The sequence below is a fragment of the Amaranthus tricolor genome, chromosome 2 (genome assembly GCF_026212465.1).
Source record: "Amaranthus tricolor cultivar Red isolate AtriRed21 chromosome 2, ASM2621246v1, whole genome shotgun sequence".
Taxonomy (NCBI): Eukaryota; Viridiplantae; Streptophyta; class Magnoliopsida; order Caryophyllales; family Amaranthaceae; genus Amaranthus; species Amaranthus tricolor.
The window spans coordinates 15,780,790-15,791,922 of record NC_080048.1 but is presented as its reverse complement, the minus strand read 5'-3'; the positions used below and the strand labels follow the sequence as shown (position 1 = coordinate 15,791,922).

Sequence of the window (11,133 nt, the reverse complement as noted above, 5' to 3'; positions counted from 1 at the left end):
GATTCTGTCTATAATCGAGTCCTATGATGGTCACACATATAAATTATTGATTGGATCAAAGAATATCAATTTATTTGGACTATTTAGTGTAAGAGCTAATCTCTTACCATAATTGATGAGTTGTTTAAATAGAATGATGTCGCACTAAAATTCTCATAAGGAATGTTCACGATAAATAAGAAAAATAGAATCTTTTAGATAGTAGAGATATTATTTTATTGAATAATAAATTTGACGGAGGAAAAGTGAGAACCATAGTAGAAAAAGTATGGGGACCACAACTAACAAAAAGATATTTTTTTTAAAGTTAGTAGGAAACATATAGGAATCATAGGGAACATAAGAATGTTAAACTGAAGTTAATCAAAGATATAAATGAGGAAGAGTAAGGTTATTTTTGTTCAAATTTTGTGATATAAATGAAAGATTCCTTATGGGAACAACAAATAAAGTACCCAAACATAAAAAATGGGAACTTCTTTAAGGAACGAATTGAGTAATATGTTCAATTTTGCGTTATCTTCTTATTTTTTGGAATATATTCTTAATTGGAACTGAAACCTTTACTCGAGTGACATGATGGGCTATAATTAGTTAGATTTTTAAGTGATGTGATTCACCTTGATCATTTTGTAATTTAATGAAATACAGACAATAGGTGTCTTTTTGAGATTAAATTTAGATACATTAACTAAGTTGGCCATAAATTGTAAGGAAAGAAAGGGTTAGAAGAACTAATATCTAACAATTAATAAAAGATAATAACCTAGAGACTTGAGTGATCGAAGATCTATCATATACAATCATAGATCAATATTCAATTAGTTATCATGCATATGCTAGTTTAAATTTCAACCTGAATAAATCAACCCCATTATCAACATGGTTTCATCCCTACTAACCTAGAATCAACTAGCTAGACAAAATAGTACCTATTTGTAGGCTTCACTTGCCTTTTGGAGAGATAATAATTCCATTGGTTAATATGTATCATTCTCAACCCTAGGAGCTTTCGAAGCTCTTGGAGACTCCACCTCCTCACAAGCATCATATGTTAAACCTCTTAATGATACTTATAGTCAAGGATTGTAGGTGAGCAGTTAATCCAGTAGCATGTCGTAGATACCGCTTCCGCCAAATCCTCCTTACCAGGCTTTACTAGACTCAACATCTATCTAGCTTTCTCTAATAACATCTTCATTCTCTCAGGCGCACCATTTTGTTGAGGCCTTCCTAGTGCGATGTCTTACAATTCCTTCTTTAGAGCACAATTTAAGAAACTCCTTCTCAAAAAACGCATGTCCATTGTCAGTCCTCAATGCCTTGATGAAGTAACACTAAATCTTCCTAGCTAGAAAAGTCTATCAATAAATGAGAGTAGATAGTTGCATTTACTCGAAAAAGTCTTTCTAAATGGACCTCAAGGAAAGAATGTAATCTAGAATGCCCCTGGTGTTAAGCACACCGAGTTTGAAGCTCAGTCTCTTGTGCATCCCACAGACACAATTTCACAAAAGGAGAATGTACCAAGCCTTTTCCCACCAAACGCTCCTTGTTTACGCAACTCGTTCATCTCATGCTCACTCATACGACCAAGACTCAAATGGCAAAGTTTAGTATCATCATCTGTCGTTGTAGAGGTGGAAACATTTATCAATCCGTTATCATAGAACCTTGTAACACATTTATCTACCAACCATGACACATCTCATCAAAATCAGCAAGCCTTTAAGATCTTTATGACCCTACCTTTACAATTAAATTTGCACCCATTAGCATCCAATATGCCTAAAGATGTGAGGTTCTTTTTCAACAATCCTGGAATATGTCTCACAATACATAAAGTCCTAACAATACCATCATGCATATTGATATGAACATTACCAATACAAATAACCTTGCAAGTATCATCATTACCCAAGGTTACATTTCCATCATCCACCTTCTCATAGGTAGAAAAAAAATATGTATTAGGTATCAAGTGTAAAAAACAATGTGAATCAAGAATCCACTCTTCACCACATTTATTACCACCAAAGCGCTATATCGTCACTATCATTAACCTAGCTTGCTTCACCGGAAGTAGAATCTTTAAACCCATTCTCTTTATTTATCTTCTTTCAATTCCAACAATTTTTCTTAATGTGCCCTTTCAACTTATCATAATGACATGTTTTACTCTTGTTGGAGTCTTGAACTTAAACCTATTTATATTCTTTTCACCTCACTATATTCCTATTTTCCCGAACTAATCCAAATGCATTTTCAACGCAACTCTTGCCAGGCAACTTCTCAGCTCCTATATCTTCCATCAACTTCCTTATTCTCATCGCATCGTTCCAACGACCATCACTTTTGTAAACATTAATAAGGTGCACATAACTTAGATGGTTTTTGGGTTCGCGTTCCATCATTTTTAGTGCAATACGCTCAACCGCACTTGAATTCCTACGGGTTGTCAAAGCACCTAAAAGAGCAGGCCAGAGAGAATACGAGTCTTTAAACACCGAGTTCTCTATCAAAATTTCCGCTTCCTCTATCAACCCAGCTCGGCCTAAAAGATCCACGATGCAATTATAATGCTCAATTCCGGGTTTAATTCCATATTCCTGAACCATGGAGATAAAGTACTCTCGTCCCTGATCAACCAAACCTGCATGACTACAAGCAAAAATGACACCAAGAAAACTAATGAAATCAGGCTGAACACCCTCTTTCAGCATCTTACCAAACAAATCAATTGCTTCAAGACCCCGGCCATTTTGCGCAAAGCCGCATATCATTGAGTTCCAAGATATCAAATTTCGGACAGGCATCTGTATAAACAATATGTGTGCATAATCAATCAATCCACATTTTGCATAGAGATCAACTAAAGCAGATTCAACTATGACATGTCCTCTCCCACCCTTCCTTATATATTTACAATGAACCTCTTTTCCATGTCTTACAGCACCCAAACCTGCACACGCACGTATAATAGTTCCAAAACTATAAAGATGAGGACTTTTTATCATCCTGAAAAGCTTAATAACACAATCAAACAATCCATTCTGACAGTAGCCATTTAACAAGGCACACCAGGATACATCATTCCTTTCCCTCATCCTATCAAAGACACATTGTGAGTCTTCAACTTGCCCACATTTTCCGTACATATCTACCAGGCTACTCTCTGCAACCACATATCCAGAAAGCCCGGTTGTGAAAATTCTGGCATGAACTTGTTTTCCTTGTTTTAGTCTCCCCAAATTTCCACAAGCAGTCAAAACTGACCCATATGTAAATTCATCTGGTACTAGCTTAAACTCCCTCTGCATGAGGTAAAAGTATGCTAAAGCTTCTTCATACAAGTCATTTTTTGTCAAAGCAGAAACAATTGAAGACCAACAAACAGAATCTCGTTCAGACAATTTATCGAACACATAGAGGGCATACTTGAACTTGTTGTTCCTCCCATACAAATCCATTAATGCACTAGCAATCACTCGATTAAATTCAAAACCACATCTGAAAACAACCCCATGAAAGCTTTTACCAAGCTTTACATCCCCAAGTTCTGAACAGGCCTTAATTCCAGTAGATAAAGTAAAGGCATTAGCTTCAATACCAGCATCCAACATAGTTGAAAAATATTGAAGGGCTAATTCAGGTTTAACCCTTACAAATGCTGAAATCATCGAAGTCCAAGAAATCACATCTTTCATAGCCAATTCATCAAACAGTTTTGTGGAAAAAATTAAATCTCCTCCTAGCTTGAAATAAAAGGACAATAAACTATTACCCACAAGACTATTAGCAATAAGACCAGATTTGGTGATAAAAGAATGAAGTTGTAACCCATGATTGAAGCTCTTGACTTTAGTAGCTGTTTGCAGCAGAGACGCATAAACAAGGGGCTTTACATCTGAGCTTATTATCTGTGTCGACTCGATAATATTAAGGAGTTTAAAAGCTTCCAACAATGAAGTTGATCTACATAAATGGAGGAGTTCAGATACGAGGGAGGACTGTTTTCGGAAACCAGAGACAAGCGAGCGTCCTTGGAATGGTTTCATGAAATCATCACCATTGAACGTCTTCTACAAAATATTCAATTATATAATAAGTTCCTAATAATTGAAGTGTAACTATTAGAATATAAATAGGATAAAATATAGAATTTAAAACATTGATTATATTAAATAATTAAAAGTGTAATAGCCTAAACTAACTAGTTGCTTAACCATAATTAATTATAAATAATGCGAAAGCTTAATACTTATATTGAGCTATTACGTCAATAATATAATCAATTACTCAATTGACTATGTTATCCACTAAACAAATATCAAAATTTTAGATATTAGAGTTTACAACTATTTAAATATGTAAAGGATTACATTATAAGAAGCATTTAAAAGATCTAAAATATGTATAAAGTTGTGCAGAAATCCAACAGAGTTCTAATTGTTAGTCGGATAATCCAAAATTCTTTATAATTCAAAAAGACATCCTGCAAGTATAAAACAAAAATTTCAAAATCAACAACCAGCTAGTGGCACAGGCGCCAATCATTTCAAAATCACATCACCTCGTTGGGTGAAATTTTATCTGAAATAATTCAAAATAAGTATTAAAATAATATTAAATAAAAATTTGTTTCACTTACATTCTTTTATATGTTTGGATGAGATAGTTTTGTTAATTACTTCAGCTACCGTTGACTTCATCAATCTGTAAATCCGCCCCCTACCAAGACAGGTTCAAAGAACAAAACCACATAATCAGCTTATACTAAGTACACATTTATATAGCTTAATTTTAAAAATTACGTTTATTTGAATTTTTACTTCTTTTGAATTCATAGTTTTAATTATAAATCCTACGGAAATGTTTAGTGTCTTATTAATATTTTAATTTCCTTCACAACCGTTTAGTCGGCTGTAGATGTCTGAGGTCGTCATCCTGGAAGTTTAAAGCTTGTATGCATGCCAAGATAGTCTCGTCATATCCGCATGCCGCCGCGGGATCTTTTGACCAAAACGCACACTCTCACCCGGGGTCATTAAGAATGTCATCGGGGACCGGTACTTTTTGTTTAGGTGTGCCAGGATTCAGCCCTGCATAGGTAGACCCAGTATAACATGATTCGGTAATCTCTCTGCGAATCCCGAATACGAATTTTGGTTGGTTTTAAACTTTTTTTTGGTCCATTTTGAGCAAATCTCGAATCATGACACAGGAATTAACTAGCGAATCATGTGAAACTGGGTAGACCGGCACGTTCTGTCCCACCGGGAAAGCCCGGATGACCAAAATTCATAATAAAGTTGGCATTTCCCTTACAACATCGACCTTGGACTTTCCATATTCTCTTTTGTGTAATTCTTCGCTTTTTTATCGTTCTCTACATTTTTTATTTCTTTTAATTATGACTCAAAGAACAGCATTTGCTTTCTCGAGTCTTATTTTCACAGCTTGAATTCAATTCTTTTATCATATTGACTCATACTTATACTCTTTTTATAATCAAGTCTTTAATATTTACTTTATTTCCTCACACATTCTAATTATCCAATGCCCTTCATCTCAAGCATTGATAGTTCTTAGTTTTTAATTCAGTGATTCTTTTAATATTTCTTATATTTGACATATAACCAATTATCGCATATACATACTTGTAAACTAAAAGACACGTATAAACAATATACGCATAATCTTTATTCAATTTAGTTACTTGATATATAACTCATAATCATGCCAGTAGCTTAATATTGCTAAACTCAATTTAATTTATAAGTAGTACATCAAAAGGATACGCCATCTCATTAACAAGTATTTATTTTATTATTAATCAAAATTAACTTAAAAACTCTAACTCTTAAGTACTACTCATCACAACCAATCTCATGATCTAATTATATAACTAAAATTCATAAAACAACTCCCCAGTATCATTTATAATAGCAACCGATAATCAACTCATTACTCAAACTAATTAAAATCAACTCACAATCCTGAAGTAACAAATAACTCATAATCGACTTATATAACCACTTTGAATCAACCTACTTTATCAAATTGACGATCTAACTCCAATTATTGATTTCACGTTAACCAACTATTTACACAAGTAAAACAAGTTGGTAATGCTCAATTCGTACAAAATTTACTTAAAGTTCCGATTCTAATACCACAATTCAACTCTAATTTTTCTTTTATAAGCCATGTAAAGCCAAATCCATAATCCAATTCATAAACTACATTCTCCATCCAGCTAACACACTCCAAGAATCGATACAATTTCATATTCAAATTATATTCACATTCTCAATTCACACAACTCACTAAAATACTAATATAACACAATTCAAAATCATTCTATCATCTCTAATTAATACGACTCATCAGAATAGCTATGTAGTCATATTTTGATTTTCTACTTGAATTCGACATACCACAACATCAATTCACTATCGACTTCATCTTCAATTTACTTATTCAATTCAAATACCAACTTATTGTCTAATTCTGGTTCGAATTCTCAAATAATTATCAAATTCCAATTTACATCCAACTTACAAACTTATTCGATAATTATAATTCAATACAAACTTATTCAATATTACTTTCTTAGAATATGCCCAAATAACACATAAATCTTCAATTGACCAACAATAACAAAGGAAATTTCTACAATTGTAATAAGATCAATGAACACATCAAAACAAGTACATGAATAGATGTTGGTTACATCACTAGAGGTGATGACCAATATATTCCCATCGAAAGAAATGAGGTCATCAAGATATAGAAAATATAACCCTACGAGGTTGCCGAAGTGTAAACATACTTATTACCCAGTCCAACATATATTTTTGCTTTCAAACACCCCTCCAACCCCACACAGCTCAAAATTCTCAATTCACTTATATGGTGACATTTCCAAAATGAAAAAAAAACTTGAGGCTACTTCTATACTTTTGACTCTCCAAAAACAAAACCTCATCTCTTTAGAAGAAGATCTTATAGTTTGTAGCATCAACTACATATTTGAAGCGCTAGACAATTATTACATGATATATTATAACTAATTTTTATAATTATCAACTATTCAACATTCACTAACAATCAAAGCACACTTTTACAAAAAAAATACACCATATTGAAGACTAACATGTTCTTCTTTCCAGTTACCAGGATTCATTGGTTCTTGCCAGCAGTTGACCTTTGGTGGCACGTGGTGATCTGCCATAAATCATAAAGGTACATCGAAAAACATAACTTATGGAGAACCTTTGCACCATATTACTTATTTTCTGGGACTACAAGGCACAATTCACTTTTCACTTCTCATGCAGTATAGAGCTATAAGCACACATCATAAAACATGAAACTTTTACATACACCTAATTTATTCCATTGACAAACTTTCACATGAAAAGAATGAACTTAAGATACCAATCTTTTTCAAGGAAGAAAGAAACACATTTAAACCCCTAAAAGGACCTTTTTGGTGGTCCATGGTGATTTGCAATTAAAGATACAACGTAAATTTACAAAAGAGACCTTAAAATAGTTGTGGGTATCTCTATTTCCATTCTACCACTTAAACTGTAATTGGCAATTCCAAAATAAGAAATTCTAGCAAAAGTCATAAATCATTGAACATTTGGAAACTATTTTCCAACTACCTACACACAATGCCAAAGCATGAATGGCTGAATCCCAACAAATCAATATGCGAGATCTTCACCAACAAATATTACAAATTCAAACCGCCTAAAATAGTATATAGTGTATATTCTATATAAATGCAAAAGACAGGAGTAAGATCGTTTCCCTTGCAAAACAAAAATGACATTGTGTTTCATAGACATGAAAAGTAATGGAATTTGCTTCAAATATCTAGCAACAAGAAGACAATGTGGTTGATATTTCCAACTTCCTAAATCTAGTAACAAGAGGAGCTAAAGCATGACATTTTAAGCTAGTTGAAGCAAGGCAAATGTCGAGATCATTAGAGTTCAGTGGACTAATTGATCTTTCTTGCTCACTCTCCTCTGAATTCGAACCACAATGAGTGTAGAAGCATCCGAAAACTTCCTTCCTTAACCTGAATTCTGCCGATTTGAGGAAGGATTGAGTGAGTTTTTGGTCCTATTGATTAAACATCAAATCCAAGCCGAAAATAAAGCTTTGAACTTGAATTTTTCGGTTTCTTGCTGCTGCAAACAGAAGATAGTCCTTCTTGATTTCTTTCCTTGTTTTTCCTTAATAATTATGCTCTTATTCATATACTTTCCCTTGTATAATCTTTCATTCATGTGTTAAACCCTAAATGTTGTTGAATCTTGGAATGTGTATTAGATTTGGTTGTGTTGGTTATTTTGAAATTGTAGGGAATTGTATGATTATCTTGTGTTTTAGTTAGATGTTGGTTTTGGGATTTAGCTGAGTTAGTCACGTTGAAGAGCTTGTGATCCCTTTGCTCGAGTTTTTGAAGTGTGATTTCAATTTCTTGGGAAACGAAGCTAGTGATGATCCTGTTTACTCAGTCAACGGCAAGTCGGGTTGTTACAGTTCATAGCTTTACGATATGTATGTTAGCTAGATATTTGAATCTATGCTTGAGACTTAGTTTAACTTCGAGGACGAAGTTTACTTCAAGTTGGGTAGAATGTAACATTTGGGAAAATTAATATTTTAAGACGAGTAAGTTTAAGAGAATTATCAGTGCGAGAATGATTCTAAATACACATGACATAAAATATTCTTAATTTAACTTCTTCTTTTAAAAAAAAATTAAATAAATAAATAAATAAATTATTATGAAATTAGAAACCAGTTTCACGCATTTAACTATTCATCATCTTCTTCATTTCTCCTCTCTTCGCAAACCCTTTCTCCCTCTCTCACCTCGACAAACCCAAAAACCAGCCAAACCACAAACCCAATAACACCTTCCTCCTTCATGACATTCCCTCTGAAAATGGTCAAAATCCTTGCTTAAGTTCTTCAAAAGTTGAACAACCTTCTTTCTCATTCAATTCGCTGATTTTCGAGTGCAACCATGTAATCTTGATTTGAAATTTTCAATGAGTTCAGCCCTTACGTAGCCTTCTTTGAAGCTTTACTTCGAAAAATAACAACGGCAGGACTCACACCTTCTCCTTCCCTCTGAGTTCTTAAGGATCTATGTTGCGAAATCAGTTCATCCTTTTTCTCTGCGATATTTTTTTTAAGGTAAATGATCAATGCTCTACATTCTTGATTGTTTTGTGTAAATTATGACTAATTGATCTTTCTTGCTCACTCTCCTCTGAATTCGAACCACAATGAGTGTAGAAGCATCCGAAAACTTCCTTCCTTAACTTGAATCCTGCCGATTTGAGGAAGGATTGAGTGAGTTTTTGGTCCTGTTGATTAAACATCAAATCCAAGCCGAAAATAAAGCTTTGAACTTGAATTTTTCGGTTTCTTGCTGCTGCAAACAGAAGATAGTCCTTCTTGATTTCTTTCCTTGTTTTTCCTTGATAATTATGCTCTTATTCATATACTTTCCCTTGTATAATCTTTCATTCATGTGTTAAACCCTAAATGTTGTTGAATCTTGAAATGTGTATTAGATTTGGTTGTGTTGGTTATTTTGGACTTGTAGGGAATTGTATGATTATCTTGTGTTTTAGTTAGATGTTGGTTTTGGGATTTAGCTGAGTTAGTCACGTTGAAGAGCTTGTGATCCCTTTGCTCGAGTTTTTGAAGTGTGATTTCAATTTCTTGGGAAACGAACCCAGTGATGATCATGTTTACTTAGTCAACGCTAAGTCGGGTTGTTACAATGAGAGGATGAATGTATGTTGCTAGGTTTAGGCGCTGTGAACTAATGAAAGTGATGAATATGGGCGGGATTCTTTTACACTGAATTAATTAGAAGCGGTTTTTCTCAACTTTTTGGTTTGGGCGGTTTATTTTAGATCTATTTTTCCTTTTTTTTTGTTTTTTGAAGCATTTTGTTTGTTAAATTTTCACGTATGAAATCTCCGTATTTTTTAGACAGTTGATCAAGCGTCTAAATACTCCATGTTTTGTTGTAGTGGTACTGCTTTATTTATTTTTGCAACTAAAACTTAAGTTTATTTTATAATATTAATATTAGCTTTATTTTAAATATTTAATTATTTACATTAATAGAATAAATACACACAATTTCAAATAAAACAAGCATTTATTCAAATTTTCTACTAGTTTAAATACAAAAAATCTTTAAAATAATAATTTAATTTTAGACATGAATATTATTAATTAATTTTAATAATCTTAGTGTAAAACGATAATCAAGGAGCTTAAAATTGCGCTGTTAATATTTTTCTCGAAATCAACTTTAATTTGTATGTTAATTTGATTAGTTTAGTGCTACTATAATTGAGGCTGTTCAAAAATATCCGATTCGGAATATCCGGTATCCGATTTTAAAAACCGGATAAATTATTCGGTTGTTGAAAATCAGATAATCCGGACTGGGTATCCGGTTTTAAAACCGGATACCGGATCGGGGCCGGAATGTTGGCAAAACCGGATATGGGATACCCGATTTTTTTATTGTTTAAATATATAAATATTTTTTAATTATATTTTTTTAAGGTTGTTACATTTACTGACAGTTTTCATTTATAACTAGGCTGTATAACTAATTTATTGTTAATTAATTTAGACTTTTGAAATCAAATTATATTTCCAGAATGATTTGTATAAAGTTTAAAAAATAAGCTTTATTAAAGAAAGAAAGTGAAGTGAGTTTAATAATTTATGTGGAAAAAAACATTAAATTGTTTACAAAAAATTATAAATCAAATATCTGGTATTTGATTCGGATTAAACCGGATATCTGATTTTTTGGACCAGAACCAGATAGTGATTTTCAGCATTAAAAAACCGGATATCCGAATTTTCGGATCCGGTATCCGATTTTGAACACTCCTAACTATAATCGAGTCCTATGATGGTCATACATATAAATTATCGATTGGATCAAAGAATATCAATTTATTGGACTATTTAGTGTAAGAGCTAATCTAATACCATAATTGATGAGTTGTTTAAATAGAGTGATGTCGCACTAAAATTCTCATAAGGAATGTTCACGATAAA

At 32.9% G+C, this 11,133-nt stretch overlaps 1 protein-coding gene across 1 annotated transcript; it reads right to left on the bottom strand.

Moving 5' to 3' along the window:
* Positions 1-449: 449 nt before the first annotated feature.
* Positions 450-4,084, bottom strand: LOC130805038 (pentatricopeptide repeat-containing protein At1g03540-like). Its single transcript, XM_057669639.1, has one exon. The coding sequence runs from the start codon at positions 4,056-4,058 to the stop codon at positions 2,220-2,222; it is 1,839 nt and encodes a 612-aa protein (XP_057525622.1). The 5' UTR covers positions 4,059-4,084; the 3' UTR covers positions 450-2,219.
* Positions 4,085-11,133: the final 7,049 nt, after the last annotated feature.

Coding starts and splice junctions, on each gene's coding strand:
- LOC130805038 (XM_057669639.1), bottom strand. CDS start 4,058: ATGAAACCATTCCAAGGACGCTCGCTTGTCTCTGGTTTCCGAAAACAG.